General features: G+C 34.5%; 1 protein-coding gene across 36 annotated transcripts in view; it reads left to right on the plus strand.

The window, feature by feature from the left end:
- LOC134537089 (heterogeneous nuclear ribonucleoprotein 27C) overlaps positions 1-25,840 on the plus strand; it is a 278,967-nt gene that overhangs the window by 179,897 nt on the left and 73,230 nt on the right. For 19 of the 36 annotated variants that reach the window (XM_063377398.1, XM_063377553.1, XM_063377418.1 and 16 more), the window contains 2 exons: positions 7,018-7,155; positions 25,016-25,138. In XM_063377398.1, coding sequence (XP_063233468.1) covers positions 7,018-7,155; positions 25,016-25,138 — 261 coding nt within the window. The remainder of the gene's footprint in view (positions 1-7,017; positions 7,156-25,015; positions 25,139-25,840) is intronic. The other 17 variants (XM_063377453.1, XM_063377577.1, XM_063377585.1 and 14 more) reach the window with 1 other exon arrangement.

Consider the following 25,840-nt stretch of genomic DNA (forward strand, 5'->3'; position numbering starts at 1 on the left):
CACTATTAGATTTCGAGAGCTTTGTGTGGGTATTTTTTTCTTATAAAACGATGTATTTTAAAATAGAAATCTAATATTTATTCGGACATTACCACTTATTTAATTATCGGAAATACGAAGTTGTCTGACGTGTAAATTATCTTTTAAAGACTTTTTATATGTTATTATCTTTATCTGACGTCTGCGTCGCCGCGGTGTACCGGTGTGGATATCATTTCCGTATAAAACAATTGTATTTTAAAGTAGAAATGTAATATTTATTTGGAATTACCACTTATTTAACGGAAATATCTGACGCGTAACTTTTCTTTTAAAGACTTTTTAAATTATATTTACTTCATCTGATTGAACATGAACATGTAGCCAGCGCTAGTTGGCATCATTCGTGTTTGGATATGTTGCTTCCCGTATAGAGCGCTCGCACGTAGTGGAATATAGATATCTCGCCGATTGCATGCAACGCGCGCTCTCTGTCAACTGCCGAGTTAACTACATTTGATGGCCTGCATTCTTTCGTGGTAAATGTGTACTACTGCAATAGTTACGCGTTGGTTCACGTCACAGATTCAAGTGGCTTGCATTCTGGTTACAGTTTGGTTTGTCTATTTAAAGTTGAAGAATGGTTTTTGTTTAATGAATTATTAATATAAATTGTTTGGCGTGCCCTTTTATACTTAACCTTTTTTTAAATAAACGTACTTTCCATGAATGGGTTTTGATTTTATGAATAACTATTCCTAATAAAAAAAAATTCCCGATTAAATGTCGCACCCCTACTTTTCAAACTTGATTTTAGAATAAATTGTGTGACTTATTATGCGAGAAAACATAGCATTCATTTTTCTTTTACTTTAGAAATCTTAAAGTTTCCTAATAAACCTTTTAACAATGTGATGAAATGTTTGGGTAAATCTTTTTTTAATGTATAAGCAAACTTAATAAGCGGACATTTAGATACAGTTGCGCTTATATAAGCGAGTATAGTTTGAAACTATTAAAATATTCTTAATTCTACTCTATGTAAATAGTAATAGAAAAAACATTAAAAATATATTAAGGAAAGACTTGCCCAAATATTAGTAAATGCTTTCAACAAAAATAAAATAATAACGTTAATTATTTGAACGCTAAGATAACTATAGACAAACTTTAATGAGTTATAATTAACAACATTTAAATAACAGTTGATGACTGACTACAAATTTTAAAATAATAAAAGATATGTTATTCAAAATTATTAATAAATAATTAAAAATTATTAAACAATTATTATTTAATCTATAGTACATACTTTGATGAACCATTATTAAATAATACTGTTTAATACTTAAATTTAATAAACTGACACCAGATTTTTAAACAATAATTATTAATCAACAGTAAATTTACTAACCAATAATTAATAAATACTAATGGAAATATAAATATTAATAAAGAATAATAATAAATAATTAAAAATTAATTAATTAATCAATATCAGAAAATTTATAGAAATTGTAGGTAAGTCTAATATGTTCGAGTTCTTTTGATTACAATTAAAATTGTATATGAAAAAAATATATGTGAATATTGAACTTAACTAAATATATGTTTTGTAAGGGGACAAAAACGTTCGAACTGTGTGAATGCAGCATAAGCTCACACAGCACAAGACTTTCGCAAAACGAGATATATAACGTTGAAACAAATTTTGTGCTCTGAAGCATCCTACCGCTCAATACACAATTCTACAAAAAGAAGAAAAAAAAATACTTGTAAAAATATGACAGTAATAACAATTTATAAACCAAACGAACAGAATACGATACACGAATCTGGAGCTCCCTGTTTTTGATCGGTCACCTTGTTCATAGGACTATTAACATTTTTTTTATTTATAATATTTTCAATAATTTTCATTCTCTAATTAAAATTTTTTACACAATTGAATTCTCGGAATTTTAATGTTAGAATTCGAATTATGTATATTTTTTTATTATAATTATAATTCTGTACATCATTTTAATTTCTGAACAAAATTTCTTGGAATTAAAATAATGCACTTAATTTAATTTTATAACACAGTGAAAATTGGCAATGAATATTTTGTGTGGCCACAATACAAATTCCGTGCGATATAAAATTTATTTAAATTAATTTTATTATTATAATTGTGGTACGCCTATCCATCACTTAACATGGCTTCAGATTGTGGGAATACATTTAGCGCAATGTTAATTTTACTGCCCTAGCCTTGAACAGCACGTCTGTAAATTTCAGTTAGCGTGAAATCTCAGCAGGCAAAAAAATTGTTGAGCATGATGCCACAATGTCTGTTTCAACTTATTTAGACAACAGATGTGCCATGGCATACAGTTAGCCTTACAAAGGGGGAAAGATGCGTGTGCAGGCCTGACTACGCTATTGGCTGTTGTATAAACATCAGCTATGGCTAGTTAAATCGTGGCTATAGAGTGTAAAGGACCAAATATTGTTACGTCTGCGCGTATGCAAGCCTTGCTATTTTTGGATACTAATGCTTCAAAATATGTGATTTTTAATAACACGAGCATGTTTATGAATAAATTAGTCATGCTAAGTGAGGGATAGGTGTATTTAAATTTAAATTTGGAATAAAACACAGACGTCGTATTAATTTAAATCATCACATTTACATTACAATTTTTTTTTTCTGCAATTTTTACGACTTTGAAACTGGAAAAAATGCATTAATGTTTTCTTATACCATAATAAAAATGAACTAAAATTATGTCTAGACAAAAAATCAATTCCCGGTTTTTAGTATCCTTTCCTGTATATTTTGAATTAATTTTATGTATAGACATAAAATTCTTTTTTGCAAATATTTATTCAATTTGATATACAAATATTTTATGAGGCATAAAATCTGTAGTGTAAAATTTTATAAAATGCATAATTTAATAGGAATAATATTTAAATTTTATCTTAAAAAGAATACTTATTCAATTTAATGTGCAAATAAAATTTTGTGAGACAAAAAATTTATATCAATTAATTATATCAATTAATTTTATGTCCATACACAAAATTAATTCATTATTTTTATTCTTGACTAAAGGAAAAATGGTTTCGGAAACTATTAGTTTCTGTTAAAATGAAATATTTTTATTTACTGTTCACTATTTTTGAAAAAAATAAGAAAGCAACGTGCCATAAGCATCACCATTAGATTATAAAATGGTGCGCTTATACGCCGATATATATAGATATATAGAACGCTCAACACTTGACAGCAAAGACGAAAAATACTCGCTAACATGTGAGATAATAAAAAGAGAGGTCAAATAGTTCTGTCTAACTCGCACTGTCTAGGGGGTCGTCCATTAATCACGTGATGTTTTTTTAGCAAATTTTTAACCCCCCCTCCCCCCTAGTGATTTGTGGTGAGGTTTCAGACCAACACACACAACCCCCCCCCCCTCCCCCCCAATAATTCACGTGTGTTTTTTGGTGCAAAATATTTTTTAAAGTTTTGGAATATTATCTTTAAATATAGGTATAATCTAATTTAATTCTGGAAAATTAAGCACAGTGATAAAAATGTCCAGACACACATTTAGGTTGCAGGTTTATTTTCACTGGCATAAAAATAATAAAGGAAAGGCTTATATGTTATTTACGCATGTATTCGGCACCAAAATCACAGTCTTACTAGCGACTGGCAAGCCGAGCCGGGTGGTTCATGTTGCGGCGGGCGGGGATATTTTTGCCTGGCTACGGCGAGTCTAGGTGACGCATCGCGTTTCGTTTTAGTAGAAATTGTGCGGGAAAAAAATACACGTGATATCTCTCTATGCCCCCCCTCCCCCTTGTGATATTTCGTGATTTATCCCGACCCCCCCCCCCCCCCCTACTTTTGAGCCTCACGTGATTAATGGACGATCCCTAGTCATGAGGGAGAGGCCCAAAAATAGCCTAAGACCCTTCGTTTGTGTTTAATTCACACGTATGCTCGCACGCACACTAGCCCCACTTACAAATACACTCTCCAATATTTCTCGCTCATGTTTGCAAATACGAGTATAGACCTGAGAACCTTTTATGTATTTTTTAATTCTCAGCAACTTTTTTTTATAACGTTTTTCGTTTAAACGCCTAGATTCTGATAAAAACTAAGTCAAACCAATTTTTAGCCCTCTTCTCCAAAAACGTCACGACCTATTTCAAAAAAATTAGCACCATTGGATTTAGTGTCCTCGAATTACCCTTATATCAAGTTTTCAGGTCTGATGGTAAAAAGTGCTTACTTTGCCTCTTGTTGACTGGCCTAAAAGGGAGATAGTAGTTGGTTATGTTATTATTGTCGGTGGGCTGGTTGGCTTGCCCGCCCGGCCGTTACCTGCATCTATTGTCGCGTACCTTTTCACGAACTTTCCAAACCATACTTTACAGGCAGTGAAACCGAGTTTACTGTCCTGATATTTACATTTTAATTTTTCAAAAATTAAAGTGCTTATTCGTGTATGACCGCATGGTTCACACTAATCCTGTCCGGCCCATATTTTTCTTTACAGCACCATTAATTTAACAACCTTTTCCGTGTGAATATTTTGTTCCTTTCTGTTCCGGTATTTAATGTAAAATATAGTCATCTTTGTACAACAAACTACAAACCTATATAAACGTTTCATGATAGTCCTTATTTCATATTATTTTGCGGACAGTTGAGTTGCTTAAAACTAAAATGCGACCAACATAACTTTGGCCTCCATGACATTCTGCATGCCGTAATACTTCTAGTTTTGTCTCAAATATTGAACACGGTGCATTATGCTCTCACTTGGAAGTCATGATTCCAGTTTGATTCCAACTGCAGGTGCTTGCACATGTACAGTTACCGGCAGTCAAATGGGCAGATGTTGCTTTGTGTTGTGTGAGTTCCCTGCCACTGGATCGACTGAGTTTATCATAGCTTGGTCTTTGGCCGGGCGACTACGGTATGGCCCGGCGGCATTCGTACGGACGTAAAAACATTTGGTAAGTTACCTTCCGTAGCTGCAACTTAAACTTGCCATAGCTGATGATTTTACAACAGCCAATAGTGTAGTCAGACCTGGGCGCGCATCTCTTCCCCCCTCCAATGACTGTATTCCATGTTACATCTGTTGTTTACTGAATTGAAGCAGACTTTGTGGTGTCAAGCCCGACTTTTTTTTGCCTGTGGCGATTTCGTGGTAACTGAAAGTTACAGACGTGCTATTCTATACTGGGGCGGTAAAATTAACATTGCGCTAAATGAATTTATGCAATTTGAAGACGTGCTAAGTGAGGAATTGGTGTACAGATCATTCACGTCAAACGGGACTCTTCTTCATTCACTGAACATAGTTTTAGTAGTGATATTTCTCAAAAAGCGAATAGTCCAATTTTTTATAGCTTTGAAATCAAAACTAAGTTTTGCAATTTATTGTAATTTCATTTATTATTTTCAGGGTTTGTCTGGTTTGAAAATCAATTATTTGACACTTGTCAGAAACAAATTTTAATATTGTAAAACGTTTAGAAGTCTATTTCTACAGCATTTACATTGAAGCAAGGTTCCAATGCTAGTGCTCATGCATAGTTTTAGCTGTATAGAAGTTCATTCATTCACATTTATTATTTATCTAAGTTTGTGCATTATAGTATTTATTTTTCAGTATGAAGTATGTAATTCTTTTGTCATCACATTTTGGGACTCAGTGTTTCATTGTACAGTGTTTCATTGTACAGTGTTTGTAAAAAAAAAAATTTCATGCCTGTAAAAAATCTTGTGCATTTTTATGTTTGGCAAAAAACTTAATCACTTTATTTTCAAGGTAAACTTTTGATTTGCTAAGTTGCATGACAAATGATTGCGTGCCACATTAAATTTAAATATTTGGAAAAATGTTGATAGATAAAAGATCTTTACGCAAGAATTGGTGCTAATTATGTATGCAAATTTTAATAATATCAGAACATTTTATCCATGGGGAGTTAAAAATAATGGAAGGTATGTTGTTTATTAAATTTTTATAGGATATACTTTATAGTTAATAAATAGTGGTTTTATAATGGCAAATGAGGGTTTACGTTAACTTCATGATGTCGCTAAGTTGGCAACATTTCATCTAATGTACTGACACATTTGCTACTATGAAAGTTTTGTGATTAGAAATTTTATTGTAAGTACCCATGGAAATAAACTGCAGATTTATTAATTAATGTATAAAGTAAATAGTTACCACCCTACACCACAATCATATTACTGGTGAAGTAAAATGGACATGTCAAGTGTATTAAATATCTAAACTTGTGGTTATGGTACCTAACCTCAAGTGTTGGAAATGACTTTTTTTTTTTTTTTTTTTTTTTCATCTTTTCATCTTAGTTGGTTATCATGCTGATCTTCCACTGAGTAATGTGAATCAGATTCCCAGTAAATTATTAATTAATTTTCACAAATAGAAGAGTGACTTAACATGTGATGGGTTTTCTTTGGATATATGTATGTGTTTTCCAACCACAGTTGGCAGTCTACTGCTTCCGTACCAGCTCACCTCGTTCATTCTGCACTTTTCCTCTTGAAAGGAGCCATTTTTATTTTATGCCATCTTATTCATAATGTTGCCTGTTTGAAGAGGAAATAAAATCTAAAAATTTCTGAGCTGAGAAAATTCCTGCAGCTAAGCCAAAAAAAACCTAAAGAATTAGTAAGCAGAATATTTTCTCTCTCCACATTAAAAGTTTAAAAATGTCTCATCATTAAAAAATTGTTTTTGGAGGCAACATAAGTTAAAATTTTACATTTAAGCTTAAATACAAGTATCTACAGAGCCATACTTCAGGTGTATATTTGCTGTCTCTTAGTGTTTTCTAAACCACCTGTTATTGCCTTCCAAGTAAGTTCACTGAATCTTCTAACTAGCTTACTTGGCCACATTTTATGCTAGTGAGATTTGAGACAACCTTATAATTAACCATTTTGAGAGAGCACTTGTGCTGTGTGTCTCAGGAGGGGATATCTGCTTGCAGGTTACGGAACACCAACTGGTCCCGGTGGGTACCAGGGGTGGGGAGCCCCACCAGGTCCTCAGGGCCAGCAGATGCCACCCCCGCAGTGGGGGTCCAACTACGGAGGGCCGCCACAGCAGCAAGGTTATGGTTCTTACGGTACGTATTTCTGTAAATATTTCTAATGCTGAATGAGAATAAGATTTTATTTGGTAGGGTAACACTTACATGTATCTACTTAATTTCAATTGCATGCATATAACTTGCAATTGCATCATCCAACTCCAATTTTTTTTAGTTTCTGTGTTTTGGTTACTCTAATTGAAGTGACTGATACTGCTCCAGTTATTCATACCTCAGTGTGCACTTGCACTGTGTGGGTGTACAGTTTTGACAATTTTCTCTGTAATTTCTTTGTGACCATTAAATGCCTACTTTCTTTATAACAATGCCAATTATAGTTTCAGAAGTTAATTAAAATTTTGTGGTTGCTTCTAAATATTTTTATCACACAGATTAAGTGGTGGTTTCACTCACCTACCATAGTGTCCAGGATGGATTCCTGGTGGAGTCAACCTCAGGGTTTTCACAAGTGGGAGAACATGGTGAACATTGCTGAAGGAATGGGTTTTCATGTGCTGCCTTTCCATTTTTTATGTTAATTATGGTCATTGTTCTGTTAGGGCAGTATTCAAATAATCAAAGTATTTTATCACCTGCACCTTAAATAAACGATTTCTTTCCATTTTTTTATGTTAATTATGGTCATTGTTCTGTTAGGGCAATATTCCAATAATCAAAGTATTTTATTGCCTGCACCTTAAATAAACGATTGGTTATACAGTAAATTCACTTTATTAAGTACTTGAGGGGACCAGAATATTACACACTACTAATTGGGGGTGTACTTTAAATTGGGTTCATCCAGAAGAAATGTTACAATTTGTCACTTCGCGCCAATTTCAACAACCTGATGGCTTTTTTATTGTAGGCCTAATTTCTACATTATTATTATTATTATTATTATTATTTCTAGTAGTGAACTAATGACATAAAATAAAAAAAGTTAAATTTCAAGACTGAACAGCACAATTAAAAAAAAAATTTAAATCCTGCACAACCTTTTGTTACAGTTGAATTAGACATGCCAAATGCACTGACATGCAATGGAACAGTACCAGTCCATGAGAAATAATTGCCAGAATTTGCATTTTGTGTGTACTTTTTCCCTAATAGCTAGACATATTCAAACCCAATCATAAAATAATGTTCAACTGTACAACATACAGTACCTACAGTTTTTCCATATAGTCAAGAATGTTTGTTTGAACTTTCCTTTGAGAAATGTCTTTCATAACTACACACTCTATTTTCCTAAAGTTCCATGTTTGCCTCTGGAACATCTGATATCAGAAATACCCTGTGAAGAACATCCAGTGCATTTGTAGCCTCTTGTTTACTAGGACTTCAGATTCTGCTTCTTCCTCTTGCTGATCTTCATGATTAGAAGTAGAACTTTCATCCTCATTTTCTTGGCAAGTTACTAAAGCATTGTCATCAACAAAATCATTGAATTTTGTTGCCTCTACTATAAGACTTTGCGAGACTTGAGACCATTCAGGAATATCATCTTGGCTCTGGTCATCAAGTTCCAAAGTCACATCTGTAGAAGTCTCTCTCTTGAACCCTGCCCTCTTGAAACATTTCGCTATGGAAAGAGGTGGGATATTGTCCCATACCAGGCAGAGTCTTTGTATGGCATTTAAAATATTCCACTTCAGTTTACAAGCATCTTTTTATGTTTCGTAGCTCAACACAAACTTTGTGAGCACTGCATAAATCTAAAAACAGTAAAAAATTTTCTGTTGTGTGCTCCCATTCTAGCATCCAAACTTTGCAACCATACTTTGAACAAAACTGCAGTCATCCAGAAATTTTTATTATTTCTGTACGTGCAAGGCATCTGCTTGATATTTTTGAAGCACCTAGGTTTGGAGTACTTTACAATGATCAAAGGTTTTAATATTTTGGAGCCATCAGAGTTTGTGCAAAAAAGTACAGTGAATCTTTCCTTACTGTGTTTCCCTCCGTGACAAGCTTCTCCCTTTAGACCTAATGTACTGTCTGGCAAAAGATTATAGAAAAAAACAGCTTCATCAGCATTAAAGATGTTCTTGTCATTATAACCTTCTGTGAGAGACTGTAAATTTTCCTTCCAATTGTCTGTTACTTTTTGTGTCTACTGTTGCTTCTTCGCCACATATCTGCAGTGTACTTAAATTCCACCTGGCTTTGAAGTGTGTGAGCCAGCCATTTGAGGCTTGAAAATTGTCAATTCCAAGCCTTAGTGCCTCCATTTGTGCTTTTTCTTGCAGTGCTGTGCCCAAGATGGGTATGTTATTAGAGCGTGCTTGCACAATCCAATCAAAAAGATTTTTGTCAAGGTCACTATCCATACATTTTCTATATCTTTTCCTCTTGTGCAGTTTTGCAGCATTTTCTTCAATTTTTGCTGTCTTTTATTATTGTGGACAGAGTTGTAGGTGCAATATTAAAGCGTTTTGCAACATCACACTTTTTCTTGCAGTTGTCAACAGCTGTAAGAATCTCTAGTTTTTTTGCAATGCTGATACCCACATGCTTTTGGGTACTCATAACTTCTACAGGTAGGCCTACCTACATATGCTGCCGTAATACACTAAATATAAAATATAAACTAGTTAGCCACGTTGTCACGTCGCCACTAAACAAGCTTCACGAAACGTCACAAAATGTTCACTAGCGTCGGAAACTGTGTGGGCCATTAGATCTGTTAAATAAATGTTGTATACGTATTACATTTGTGTACGATTGCGAAAGATGTCAATCTGAAAATAGGTTTACAAACAAATTATAGTTATAGGTTAGGTCATCGTAACAGGAAACAAACTGTAACAAAAAACACATTAGTAGTCGTTGGCCATCGTATAATCCACGTTTTATGTACCTATCCAGATATGGCCGCCATCGGCCAATATCCTTTGCTACAAATTTAAACGCGAAAATATGCATTTTGTAGGATAAAGATTATAATCGAATCTTTTTTTATAAATTGGTAAAGTTAAGCGTTTTTTATTTATAATTTTTGATTATTCCGCATAAATGTTATGTTGCTACACCAATCACACAAAAAAAGGACATTTTTCTTATACAAATGAAATTTCTATCCACACGGTTACCAGCACTGCAACTGCTATTTTACTCAACGAAATAAAGAAAATGTCTGTAATGAATTTCCACAGGACCTGTCGTTAAACAAAGCTATAGAATTGTGAATGAAATGAGAAAATGTTAAATATTTTGTGTATTAATATCGGCAAATTGATACATATTAAAGAGAAATTACAGTCCAGGGCTTTGAAAAAGTATGTAATGTATTTATTATTTATTAATTTGCATGGCGTTTCAAGGGACCGGCGGGTTTATACGTTTTACTGGATTGTACGTTAACAAGAGGGACGTACTAGAGAGAATTTGCTGTATTAAGTAAAATACTTTTCAAATATTATAGTCTTTCAATTCATTGTTAGGTTATGCTTGTTGAAAAATTAAGGAAATATAGGTTTAAAAAATGTCATCTTTTCTTTTTAAATTGGAATAGTTACTATAAGACTTTACTTTTTGTGGAAAGGTAAAATTTTTCATACAGCAAAACCCCTTATTTGCACTTTTCATGGGGACAAAGTAAAAAAGTGTAAAAAGCGGGAAAGTGTAAATAAAGGGAAAAGTATAAAAAGGAGTACAGTTTACCTTATTTAGAATTTTTTTCCTTTTGTTTAATAGCACATACTACAATGCAGGTACAAACACACTAACAACAAATTTTACTTTAGTATTTAATCAATTATTAATTTACCACATTTGACAAAAATAAAAAAAGAATGAAAGCCAAAATGTTTTTCTGATTACATCCTAAAAAATAAATTTGAAATTTTCTTCTGCTTGCTTTTTAGGCTGTTCAAGGAGATTATTTGCCTCTCCAAATTATAAATACAGTTGCAACCGGCAGGGTTTATAACAAATACGGGCTACATACACATTGCTCACAGTAAAAAAATTTTTAAGAAAAGGCCGCAAATTGATGAATATTTACCGTCAATAGCGCGCCAAACGCGGAGAAAGGTCATTGTACTCGGTCAGCTGCTGTAACGACGCGGCGGCGCATGCGCACTCTATGATCCGCCCAGACTCATGACGCCATCAGCCGCCAACCAATAGATGCGAGCTTAGCGGAAAAAAATATAAGCTCCACCTCCCGTGTACCAATTTTATCCAGTTCTAATACCAGTTTATTGGTATACGCACCAGTTTTCTCGCTGCCGTGACATGTTCAAGTTTACGTTTATCATGATGTCTTGATACCAATAATTAATTATTTACAATCCCCAGAAATAAATGGTTAGTTTAAAAAATATGGCGTCAACTGTACAATACTTCCCAAATTATAAAAGACGTATAAAACAGTTACCAAGACACCGCTCATTTTATCTTGTGAAGTTTATGTCTCGTACCAGTATTTCGGCTAAGTTGTGACATAAATACAGTATCAGAACTTACAAGCAGCCATGTTTGTACATTCATGAGTTTACGTTTTTCCCTCGTGCATTTTAGATTGTCTCCTGCTATAATTACTCGTACTTTTACACGCCTAGGCTTAAATTATTACATGTTTAGAAATAAAAGCAACTTTTCATGTTATAAAATATGTATATTTTGCTATTTAAAATGTTCATTGCCTACTAGCTCCACGGTATTTTCTGGTTGTTTATGGTTGTTACGTGACGTAAATAGCGGGATTGATTCGATTTTTGAGACGTAATTCGCGGGAAAGTATTGTATTGGACTATATGGGAACCAAACGGGACCTGAAGAATATAGTGCAAATAACGGGAAAACGTAAATAACGGTAACGTAAATAAGGGGTTTCGCTGTATATACTAATCCCTCACTAACACGTTTCAGATTGTGTGAATTCATGTAGCGCAATGTTAATTTTACTGCCCCAGTCTTAAATAGCACGTCTGTAAATTTCATTTAGCGCAAAATCTCCTCAGGAAAAAAAAGTGGAGTATAACGCCATGAAGTCTGTTTCAACTTCTGTAAACAACAGATGTGCCATGGCATATTGTTAGAAGTATAATGCAAGTGCACATGCACGTGCACGTACTCGCGACACCTTCATTTGCCATTGTAAACAACCTTCACTTCGAAATTTTATTCTGTGTCACGGTAAACTATACGGCCATACGTCTAAATATTCAGTGAATGCGGAAACGATAGGTAAAGTTTAAAAAAAATGTGCCATTCGTTTAAATATTTATACATAAATTTATATACGCACTTTAAATTAAAAGTTATAGACGCGATTACAGAGCGTACACTAAAATTATTTTAAGAAAATTAATTCCAGCAAAAATGGCTATGTGTGTATGTGGTCAAGCTAGTTTCATTTCAATCGTTAGTTGAAGGTAAGTTTTTCTTGGCGACTTAATATTAGTGATTTAAAATTATAAAATGGCAGTTTGTGTTAGCAATATAAATAAAATTCGTAAATCATTTATAAAAAAAAATATAAATGGTATTTTATATTTTAATAAATGATTTTGTGTTAAATTCCCAAAAAGAAAGTTTCTGGAAGCAGTTGGCAGTAGTGAATTCTGAACATGGCAACGATAGTGCTACGTTTTTTCCAATTCAAACAAGTGATGCTTTAGTTTTATTTAAATATTTGCCCAAAATCTGAAATAAATAATTTGCTAGTGCGGGAGTATTCATGATGTCCGAAAAAAATTTCAGAAAAACTCTCACAGTAAAAGAAAAACTGGACATTTTGAGACACTATGAAGCGCACATGGGTACCCAAGTTTCTCTTGCTAACGAACTTAAGATTTCGTGTTCAACACTGAACACGATTTTGAGAAACCGCAAGACAGTGGAAGAAAATTCTGTTGAATGTGGGGCAACGACCGCGAATAAGCGAAGTACGTATGGACATCAACTTATGAGAAACTGGAAGAGATTTTGAAAAAGTGGTTTACTGAAGCACGATCTGCAAACATTCCCGTCAGTGGTGTTTTACTTCGTGAGAAAGCACTGCAAATAGCTGATAGGTTAGGAATCAAAGATTTCACTGCATCTAACGGCTGGATTTGCAGATTCAAAGAAAGAAATAATGTTGTGTTCAGTACAATCTGTTGCGAAAGTAATACAGTAAATTCTCTTTAGTACGTACCCCACCTTTACGTACTATTCTGTATAAAGTATTAACACGTCGGTCCCTTGAAAGGCAATGATAATTCATAGGGATTATTATCATATAACGTACAATTTTCCTTGGCGCGAATCATTATTACTCGGTAATACGTACAATTTTTATTCGCGTGAACAAAAAAAGTTTATGTAATATTTCTCTATGTAGTATTTCTACGTATAATAATTGCATTCACTCGTTTTACTTCGCTATACGCCATATTACGTTGCTTATGTTGCTTTACAAGCGTGTTTATTGATGAACATGGCTAAAAAAAACAATAGCGTCAGTGCAGGAAACAACGCGCGGCTAAATTTCATTTTAGCGCGAAACATTACTCAACTTACGTATTTACGTGTTAACTGACTGCCAAATCAAATTTATCAACATAAAACGAAGACACGGGGCCAAATTTTAAATATTGTTGAATGCACTATATTATGCATATTATCGTTGTTGAATAAGCAAATGGTTACGGCAGCGATGACGTGTTTTATTACTCGTACCTACTGGCTACACTGCAGCCTGTGACCGAGCGTCTCGAGGTTGGCTACGCTGCATCTTGTAGTTAATCTAAACAGTGTTTTGTTCGAGACGTAACGTAACCTAAACGGAATATACCCTGAAATTGTAATTAAATTCCACTTGCACATTGAAAGAACTCGCGCTTTTTATTATAGATTGTTAGTTTTGTTAAGTGTATACTAGATAAAATGGCAAGTGAAACTTTCCGCCGCAACTAAAGATTTGTAGGTCACACTATGAGTACCGGTACTAAAAAACGTGTCGGTATTAGTATTGCAACAAAACTCGAGATTCTAAAAGCGGTTGACAACTGCAAGAAGAAGTGTGATGTGGCAAAACACTATAATATCGCGCCCACAACTCTGTCTACAATAATCAAAGACAGAGCTAAGATAGAAGAGAATGCAGCAAAATTGCACCACAAGAGGCAACGGTACAGTAAATGTGTGGATAGTGACCTCGACAAAAATCTTTTTGATTGGGTTGTTCAGGCACGATCCAATAATATACCAATTTCTGGCACAGTACTGCAAGAGAAAGCACGCATGGAGGCGTTAAGGCTTGGAATGGATAATTTCCAAGCCTCAAGTGGGTGGCTTACTCGATTTAAAGCAAGGTGGAATCTAAGTACACTTAAAATATGTGGCGAAGAAGCAACAGTTGATACCACAGTGACAGAAAATTGGAAACAGAATTTACATTCTCTCACAGCAGGTTATGCTGATAAGGACATTTTCAATGCCGACGAAGCTGGCTTTTTTTATAATCTCTTGCCAGACAGTACTTTAAGCCACAAAGGTGAAACCTGCCATGGAGGGAAACGCAGTAAGGAAAGATACACTGTACTTTTCTGCACTAACTATGATGGCTCTGAAAAATTGAAGCTTTTAGTTATTGGTAAATATGCAAAACCTAGATGTTTTAAGAACATTAAAAAAACACCTTGCACCTATAAAAACAATAAAAATTCGTGGATGACTGCTGTGTTGTTTAAGGAGTGGTTACAAATGTTGGATGCCAGAATGGGAGCATACAACAGGAAGATTTTGTTGTTTCTGGACTCTTGCAGTGCACACAAAGTTGGTGTCGAGTTACAGAATGTAAAGATAGTTTTTTTTCCACCTAACTGCACAAGCAAATTACAGCCTTTAGACCAGGGTGTAATTTCTCAAGTAAAACACTTGTACAGGAGGCAACTAGTGCAGTTTCTATGTTGGCAGATGGAACACCAGAAAGATGTTTCAAAATTGAAGTGGAACATTTTAAATTCCATGGAAAGACTTTGTTTGGTGTGGGACAAAATCCCTCCTGTTTCAATTGCAAAATACTTCAAGAGGGCAGGTTTCAGCACTGACAACTCTACAGATGCATCTCTGGAAGCTGATGTCCAGTGCCAAGAAGAAGATATACTTGAATGGTCTAAAGTCACAGTAAACCTGCAGGTGCAAGAAGCAACATTTGCTGACTATGTTGAAGTAGACACAGCTCTGGAGACTTGCCAAGAACACAACGACGACATTTCTGCTCCTGCTGGTAGTACTGAAGACCTGCTGGAGGATGATGCGGAACAGGAGATAAAACGTCCTACAAAGCAAGAGGCAACCAATGCTCTGGATGTTCTCCACAGAATGTTTTTGACATCTGAAGTGCCAGAAGCAAACATGGAACTTTTCAGGAAAGTTGAGTGTGTGGTAATGAAAGATATTTCACAGCGAAAAGTCCAATCTACCATTCTGAATTTCATGCAAACATTGTAGGTCTAACTAAGTGTACATTGTAAAGTTGAACATAGTTTTTATTATTAGTACATAATTATTTTGTTAGTTTTATTTACCGGTAACTTATGTCAGTGCCCAAATTTTTGTAATTAATGTTTTCAAAGTGGAGAAAATATGGAAATATGGAAGATATGGAAATAATACTGTATTGTAGGGCCTATGAAATGAACATTTAAAAACATCTCTGATACACTGTATGAATGGCTATTACTTCCACTGCAAAAAGAGGTAAGCCTACTATGTATGTATATTTAAGGTTACCTATGTACAGTAGAACCCTGTTATAATGAATCTGAAGGGAGTAGTTTATATGTTCACTATAGAGGGGAAACTTTATATCTGGGAAAACTTTTATATTGGCAATACATACTCAAAAGCATAATCTTTACTACACATAGGCCTAAGCCAAGAAAAGAACGAATGAAAATACTCAAAGCAACAGTTTTATGAGCAAATGCAGATATTATTTTTAATACACTACACATGTACAAACTTTCTACTAATGGTTCTTCGACATATGCGTATTTTCCTTTTTTCAGCCGTTTAATACTCTGTGACGTATTCGCAGCTTGAGAAAGAAGATTATTGTACTTAATGTGTATGTTGCAATTCCCAGTTCCTTTGGTATTAACACGTGCGGGACAGTGGGGTTGGAGTCTACCTTTTTAATAATGTCCAGTTTATCTCGCACAGATAATGCCTTACGTTTTTTAACACGTTTTTCACCTTTTTTTTATGTACGTATTTCTTATTGAAGCACATTTGCAGCTTAGTAACACAAAATTCTTTTTACTGTCAAAAGTAAATAAACAAAAAATAATGAGTCTGGCGCATCAAAGATCACTACGTTTCATTTAGTATCGCAGTTGCTAAAGCTGAAACGAAAATTTCTTACTTTCTATGGAAAAATTTAGTCCACAGAGTTCTATCTAGTGGTAGTCTTACGAACATTACTCGATCAAAATGTCCGAAACGTGAACGATAAAAATGAGACGTAAAAATATTGAATTTGCTGCTATAATGTACATACGTATTTGTGTGGCGGTAATTTATTTTTAATTTTGATAACTTATTAAATGTACACGCGTTCGCCCATTCTTTAACTATGCAGGGAAAATTATTTATTTTTACCAAACTGAGCACTATTTCTGGCTACACGTAGCCTACCGAGGCCACTCGATTACGACTTGTTTATAATGAACAGTGGACAATCGAGTAGCATATTGCGGAGAAAAGCGTTAATGTGATCCAGAATAGATGTTTTGTGAAAATACTTGTAATTATATGAAAATATTTGAGATAAATGTGCATTATGTCGGCAAAATTTGTTCGTGGTACACGGGAAAACGTATCAACATTGACAAAAGTTGTGCGCTATATCCAATAAATTAATACATAACCTCACATCATTTTGCCGGGACCGAGACAGAAATTCACAATAAACGGGAATTCATTATAGGCGGGTTCACTATAAACGGGTTCTACTGTATTTAAATTATATTAACTATGTTTTACTAATATTTTGCATTACTTTATTTTTTTAAGTAAATCACATCATTGATAAAAACAAGGCGTGTAAGACCACATACATACGTTTTAATTAGAAAATGAAAAAAAAAATCTGTAAACATGTGCGGGAAGCAACATTTTTTTGGTTTAGGGTAACTCCTCTATAAAGTACTCATCTATAAAGTAGTATCAAGTTTTTGGTCCCCTAAAGTACTTTATAAAGGGAATTTACTGTAGTGTGAAAACTGTTGAAACCTGGAAAACTGAGCAGTTACGTCATCTCTTGGAGTACGCATCAAAGGATGTATTTAATGCAGACGAAAATGGACTGTTCTATTGTGTGATGCCAAGTAAAACACTCAGTTTTAAAGGAGTACGCTGTCATGGAGGAAAAAACATATGCAGATGGCAGTGAAAAGCTGCCACCTTTCTGTAATTGGTAAAAGTAAGAATCCTAGATGTTTTAGGAACATGAAAACACTGCCCACAAAGTATTCATCAAACTTGGACGCTTGGATGACTAGTAGCATTTTTGATCTCAGCTACATGCACTGGATGCGAAAATGGGAAGCCAAAACCGTAAAATTGTCCTTTTTATTGACCAGTGTCCAGCACATCCACATCACATAGAGATGAGGAATGTAAAGTTGGTCTTTTTCCTGCTAACTGCACCAGCCACCTGCAGCCTTTATTTAGCATAATTCATATGTTCAAGGTAAACTACAGGAAAAGGTTGGTGCAGAAAGCTCTGTGCATGCTGGAATCTGGAAAAGACCCCACCACCTTGAAGTTCAATGTTCTTGATGCACTTCATAACATTGCTTATTCGTGGAACAAGGTACAGCCAGAAACTATAGCTAACTGTTTCAAGAATGCTGCATTCTTTTCTTCTGGAGTGACTGCTGTTGAAGAGTTATTCAGTAATGATCAACTTGATGAAGAAGTGGCAAAACTGCAAGCTGGTGTGTCATTTAGTGACTTTGTAGAAGTAGACAGTGATGTTGTAACAACAGAAATTGAAGACTTAAATGACATCGTCAACAACCATCTGACAGAAAAATGCTTCTGTTGACTGTCAAGACAGCGAAGAAGACGAAGATGGTGAAGAACCTATTCCAACACTAGTTTCAATAATGCTGAAGACCTTATTCCGACCCTGCACAAACTTGAGGTGGACACTGAGCACTTGTGCAGACTCCGTTCAAAACAATAGCACATTTTAGACTACTTCAAGTAGCTTTAAGTAAAATTGATTGTATTTGACTAAGTGTGATATTGAAGGTAATTATTGTATAGTAACAATTTTTATTAACAATTTTGTTTAAAAAAGTGCTGTTTAGGTTGTCTCTTTTAATGTCTGAGATAATGAAGTGCTTATTATTGTGTAAAACTTGAGAATATGTAACATTTGACTCTGCTTATAATGGTATTTATAACGGTGAATATTAATTTTAAAAAAATTAGTTTTTTCCACTTTTTACATATTTCTGCATTTTTCATATATATTTTTTCTGGTCTCTTGAAATATGTAAAATAGAGGATCTACTGTATAGCAGCTAAGGTATACTGCCAAGTATTTTTCTTAACACAATATCTAATGATTATGATTAGCTCAATTATTTTTATGGCTAAAGGAATACAACTGTGCATGTGTGGCCAAAATGGTATAAGAGAAGTTAAACTACATTTATAATAGTCTTATTTTCCAATACTACAGTATTGTCATTGATTAAACATCAAAGAAATTTTATTACAGAATAATGTTCTGTAACTGCGTGATATATGGTCAGTGTGCACCACACATACCTTATAGAACTTTACTCCAGTCTGTATTTTGATTGGGTCTCATTTTACTGTGGCCAAGCAGTTAAGATCTAGTGATCCACTTGCTCCCACGTAAATATATTTTCATTCATATCAACTTACATATTTTTTTAAAAAAAATTTACATTTTATTGGGGTCCCCCATCACCCATTTTTGTCTCTAAAAGAATAATTTTTTAGTTTTTTTTTAAGTCTTCACTGAAATTTTAACCACCACCCTGAAATTTTAATAAGAATACTTATCTGCTCCACGGAAACCTTGCTCCAAACCCTGCTCCATAAACAAGAAACTTGAAATGATTTGTCAGGACTGGGGATAAAATTTTACAATAAGTGGAGAGCTTGGATTTTCTTGTTTCTTCTTACTGTTATAAATAACATGACTGTTATACTGGACCGGCCGTTTTTACGGATTTTGTAATTTCATATGTTATTAATATTTGCCTGCAGACTGCAATCAACTTCCATTACATTTCCGAGCTTTTTATTCAGCAGACGTTTGCCCTAAGACATAATTTCACAAATACTGATGTTATAGCAATATCTGGTATTTGGGGTAAATGCTTTTGGTATGTTGAATTGCTTGGGCATGTTATGGCTTGATTCGTGCTTCAGTTGTTTGTAGTTTCAGGTTTTTGGCCACTTTCTTTGTTTAAAGTAGTTACAAAAATTTGTGGTGTGTTTTGATGGAGAAAAAGTTAGTCATCGCCTGATTGATATTTGTCAAACAATAGATTTAAAAAGGGAAGCAAGAGTTAACATGGTTGAGGTAAGGTGAAACAGAATTTTTAGCACCATGTTTCTCTACAATTCTGAACAAAATTGTGACAGGGCAAATTGAATGATCTTTGGCAGCACAAATGTATTTACACACGTTCATTCAAAAAACCGGTGAGGTGCTGATCAAAGTCACGAAACCAGACAACAAAGTGATTGATAGAAATCTGTAATGGGTGAACTTTGTTTGCGAGAACAATAGATGGATTGACAATGCTAAATGTGAATGTATTTTAGAATCCCAAGTTAATTAACAGGGTGTCTACTGGGTCAATGAAAGTTGCAAAATTGTCACAAATGTATAAATGGTCACAAGTCCCAAAAAATGAATATTTTGTGTTGGTCATGAAAATGTTTTCTAAATGTTGTCCTGAGTTCATGTGACTTTCTTGTACACAGATAAGGATATTTTAATTTTTGTACAATATTTAATGGTTGGTTGTCACTCGATCATCCGGTTTGTGGTTTAACAATTATTTTTATCTGATCATTTTAGTTTTTAATAAAAACTTATTTTTTAAAGCATAGACTCCTTTCTAATCACTGTTAACTACATAACTATTATAGTAGTAGAATTAGGTCCTATAATATTTAAATGTGCAAAAGTACATAATTTTTAATATCAAATGGAACTCTTTTTTTTAATAGAAACTTAGATTTTCTTTAATCATGTAGTCAAAGCCCATGTGAACAGACTGAACACCTCCGAATGCTGCGTGTCAAGCTGCTGTTGAAGTCTGTTTTTCGCTACTTTGCTGGCTTTGAATCACCTGTGACCACCTGTTTGTTTCATTCACGCACAAAAGAAGATTACTGTTAATGTTAATACAGTACTGATATCGTTGAGTGATCACAATCTAACTACAGTAATATGTTTTAAGCATTTTATTTAGTACATTGTCAGATTATGTTCAGTAAAAGACAGTAAAAAAACCATTGTTACTACCCCTCATGGTTCCTGGGAATATGGTGGTGCAAATAGAGGGAGGGGGTTGCAATTAATATTTTTAACTATTGACTTTCCCTCAATCCCTACACGTCAAAATATGTCATTTTTCATACCAGGGCAGTTTTCGGTTATCTATGACACAAAATTGAAAAGTTTTCAAATTTAAATATAAATTTATTTTATTCGAAGACTGTTCGAAGAAGAAAGGTACCCAAGAAAAGCATAGTGGATCACCAACTTGCAGTCGCAAATGAGGTTCGGATTTTTGGATATATGTACTTTGTTTTATACCTAGGGCGCCACCACATGTGTTACAGGCATGTGGACCCGGCGACTATTCTCAGGGTCATGACGTCGCTCGTGTGCAGCGAGGCCCGTTTCCCCCAGTATAAATAAAAACTTGTAATTGGGTACATCCCCTCTCGAAGGCGGCCCACACGCCTCAGTCTTCTTCCCGCATGGCCACGCGCACAAAATACACTGATATGTTAATTAAATAATACTTAAATAAAACAGTGTACTGCCCAAGGTAAGTCCTGAAGTTAAATAAAATTATTTATATAAATTAAATAGCTAAATGGATGTGGATCAGTAATAGTGGAGAGTTGCAGACGACGGGCGCGTGAAACTCCTTACCTCGGGTAGCGACACCGATCGACTCCCTTCCAGTGTGCGTGCCTCGAGGCGGGTCCACCACTCACATCCGGCCAACGGTTTTTAACATGTATTTAAATAAAGCGCGCCACCGGAAAAGGAATGAACATACATATAAATCCTTAATTAAATTAGCCTATTGGTTGGAAACAATAAAATTACATAACTAATTTAATATTAAAATTAAGTCTGCCTCTGGAATATTCGTTCTCGCTCGGCATCTTTCGGTAGCAAAGCACTGATGTCACACCGGTGGGCACGGGCTGACATGTACACGCACATACAATACGGCGAGTGGTTTGAAACACCAGGGTCATAGGAGGGGCCTGCAAGGGTGAGGCGTGAGGCACATGGGCTTAGGGAGGACGTAGCTCCGTTCGATGCCAAACTGTCACCAAAAGCGCATAAGCACAGCGCAACTTTATATTTTAGTGAGCGATAAGTCAATTTAGCATTGATTTCTGAAGGAAAATGACAGGAATTTTCATTCAAATGTTAATTTATTAGACGTGGACTGTAACTATGCCATGTGAAAGAGATGATGAAGGTTATGCACAGTGACGTAGCTATGTTATCGCTGGCACGAGTGGGCAAGACAACCAGTATAAGGGAGGACAGACAGCAGCCTGTATTAGCGACGCAATAATACTGCAGTGTCAAGGCACAGACTGCTTGCATTTATTGATTGGCTGGCGGGCTAACATTTCGGCAGACATGTTGCTTTTAGAATGTTAAAAGAACTATTGTGCTCATTAACGTAAATCACATTATGAACATACAACAAACAGTAGCTTGAACCTTGATTATCCGTGAGGCTTGGTATCAGTTTGTTTTATTTAGGCGTAATGTAAGGTTACTGCTTAAGTACAGTTTAAATATTTATGAGTGCTTACATTTTGATATGTAGTGGCCTTTTTAAATCATTTTATTTAGTGCAGCACCCACTCCGTAGTGTCAGGAAATGCTAAAATGAGAAAGCGAATGGTTTTAACAATTCATTGTTAGTTATAATAATGTTTCAGAGTGAAAACAAAATTACAAAACTTGCTGCTGAATATATATTTGGTGCCACTAGAGTTTTTGACATAGTAAAAAAATGTGAGAAAATCGTTATGTATTCGTCAACAGACAATTCACGTGAACTTTCAAAACGGAAAACTGTAAAAGAATCCTGCAACATCAGCCTGTATGTGTGTCTGAATGGTTTTAACAGGAAAGCTCTGAAGACATGTCAATAAGTGGGGTGAGTTATCACAGCAGGCCAAATGTTTCCACAAAAAACTAAACGTGGCAATGAGCCACCTAGTTTGCCTCAGTTGACAGCAGGTGGCTGGACAGCTCGAGGCATACTTGACAACCAAGTAGGTCCACTGATCCTGCAACACTGCAGTAACATACAAAGGTCTGCAGCTCTTGTTGACACCCCCTCCCATTTTACATATCTACAAAAGTTTTGGTGGGAAGGGGTGGGCAAGATTAACATCTGCTGCTGGCGACAGTGATATGTGCAGCGTCGTAAGGAAAATAGGTTGGTATAAGTAGAGATTAAACTGAAAATGATTCACACCCCTTGTACTGTCTCTGTTCCTTCATGTTTTCACCATTCAATTTCACGTTTTTTCCCGTGTTCTGCAAACCATGTGTTTCACAATTTATGTTGCATATGTAGCTAATAAAGATGTTTGTTTACTTGTCCATTCCTTTGCTTATCTGATGCAGAGATATTCCTATAAAATGAATCATCAAAACTACCATAAATGTGTTTACCGCCTTTTCCCATCCTATTATAAGAGAATGAACCCAAGAAAGTATGATACTCATTGACACTGTCTGTTTGTAACATGAAGCAGTCTGGCTATTGATAACCATTGTCTTTAGCATGACTCACCTAACTGTAATTTTGGGTTTTCTGGTATACTTGTCCCCTGCTTTGTTGCAGTTAATCAAAGTTCTATTGTATATTGTTTTCACAATCTTCATTAGGTGTGTTGCAACAAGTAGCATCCATTAAGTGGATTTGGGTGGTTTTTATTAAACATGTGTTTAATGCTTTTAAAAACCAGAATTTTTTTGTGATTGTTGATTTTGAAATACATATAATGGAGTTGAGTTTATCGGTGGTTGTAAAAGTAACCTTTAATCAATGTTCCAATATCATGAAGTTGCCTTACATGTGTCTGGAAGCTAAGCATATGTTTGAATTATATTTACTGTTCTACATTTCAAAATTTTTGGAAATTTCGTTTTCTAGTGATTCATTGCCATTATTGAAATTAATTTGTGCTTCGCCAGAAAATCTCTCTGTGAATGTTTAGCCTTCTTTTAGTACTGTGAAGATTAAGTAAACATTGAATATTTGATTTATTATGCTGTGATCATTAAAACCACCAATTTTTTTTTTCATTTGGCTTTACTGTTGAAAAGTAAAGTATAAAATTATGGTATATAACCTAACATGCGTATATGCACCCTGTTCATAATAGCGTGCGAAAGTATCTTTGAATGGACATATGACAGATTTGTTGACAAAATTATTACGAACCCAATTGATATCTAAAAAATAGGTTATTTTTTATTTAATATTAGATGTAAATTATATTACCAAAATATATTTTGAAATTAATTATTGTTTTAATGAAATAAAATATTAATTGTTTCAATTTTCTGTCAGACCAAGTTCATACAAGTTTAATATTCATTACTTTGAAACTTTTAGTGGAGAGATTTATATTTTTAAAATTATAATACAGTTAGAGGCTTTTCCGAAATAGGTAAAGTGACAGTATTACAAATTAATAAAATTACAATCTTAGTTTTTTTATTTAGTTTAGATAAAGAAGTTAATATCTTGCTGACAACTCCATGTATGGTTAGAAGGGAAATGTAGCCATTACATTGTGCTTTTTATTAGATTAATATTCACTTTTGTTTTTTTATTCTTTTGTGTGTTTGTAGTATTACAAAAGTATTATAACTCATCACTACTCTTGCTGCCTTGCTCTATTTTTAATGCGGTAAAGACAAGCTGTAACTTACCATCACAAATAATAATTTGGCTTAGGATTTTTACAATGGAATGTCATGCAAAAGGTCAAGAAAGAGTCTCTAAATTTTATTTTCCCATTACGGTAGACACTCTGAAATCAATTATTTACAGGGCTTGGGGAAACACAAATTCTAAAGAATTAAAAAAAAAAATTCTGTTTTGAACTCTGAAGTAACTTTAATTGTATGTATTTGTAATTTCTAAACAAGGAAAATACTGAGATCTAAATATGAATCAAAGGCTGCTAATAGTTTACGTAAGAATTTTTTTTGTGTTAGCTGGGGAGGGGGGGAGTGTTCCAATTTTTTTTTTAATTTGGGGCTATATTATCTATTGTTTTACAATGTACAGTTATAATTACCATGAAGTCTAATGTTTATTAATATTTCTAATGTTAGAGGAAATCTAAACAGATCTTTTAGGCAGAGTTTACATCACTTGTCTTGTTATAAATGTTGTGTTTAATTTGGTGAATGTTTGCCACAGACTGTGAGTTGTGTAAATTTTTTAAGCGTTTAGGTTCGGTACTGACTGAAACATATGTATTAAATAAATTAAAATTAAAATTTCAGCCTTACGGGTGATGAATATTTTTCAAGTTTTGTTGTACAGTTTTCAATAATATTGTGTTGGGTAGCGATCCAAGAATGGGTATGTTGTGGTTGCAGGGCCCCCACAGGCGGGACCGCAGTCAGGGTACGGGGGTAACTGGAACTGGAACATGCCCCAGAATGGGCCACCGGCACAAGGTGGCCCTCCTGGCCCGGCACAGGGCCCCGCCGGACCGCAGGGTGGGTACCCTCTCGGGAGCAGACCAAGTGTTGCATGTTGGTAGTTCGTGCATGACTGTTGTAGCTGTGCTTGAGTTGTGGTGAGAAGAGTAGAGCTATGCATTAATGGTAGTGTAGGCATTTGGTTTACAGGCGTGAGAAATCAGGGGATATCACCGAGAAACTGTTGGATCTTTTTATGTTAATGTATGTTCTGAACTTGCTGATGACAAGGGACCCTAGAGAAAATTTAAAAACAGATCATTATAAAAGTAAGCTACATTTACTTCTTTTTCGCTAGATATCTTTTTTTAATCCTTAATACAGAATCATACTTGGATTTAGGCACATTTACAGAAGATTATCAAATGGGGGAAATCTGAAAAATAAGGAAAACTCTGGAAATTGATAAGGATCTTAATGAAATTCAATTGTGCACTTTTCTTATTGAAATGTGTTTTGAAAATAATGTGTATTGTAGTATATTTGTTATTTCAGCTGTATCAATGTTACAGGAACGAAAATTTAGGTGGGAGAGGGAGAATGCAGTAATATTTATTTATTTAATTTTTTTTTACTGGGAATCAATACTTTGATTTCATCCCATAGACAACCATAAAAATTGTGATTTGCGGAATTGTAAAAATTGACCAAATGCTATTAGTGGGAATGGCTTACATTACAAAGTAAATGTGTTTTTAGCTGTTTTGACTTATGAATCAC

Source organism: Bacillus rossius, chromosome 1 (genome assembly GCF_032445375.1).
Source record: "Bacillus rossius redtenbacheri isolate Brsri chromosome 1, Brsri_v3, whole genome shotgun sequence".
NCBI lineage: Eukaryota > Metazoa > Arthropoda > Insecta > Phasmatodea > Bacillidae > Bacillus > Bacillus rossius.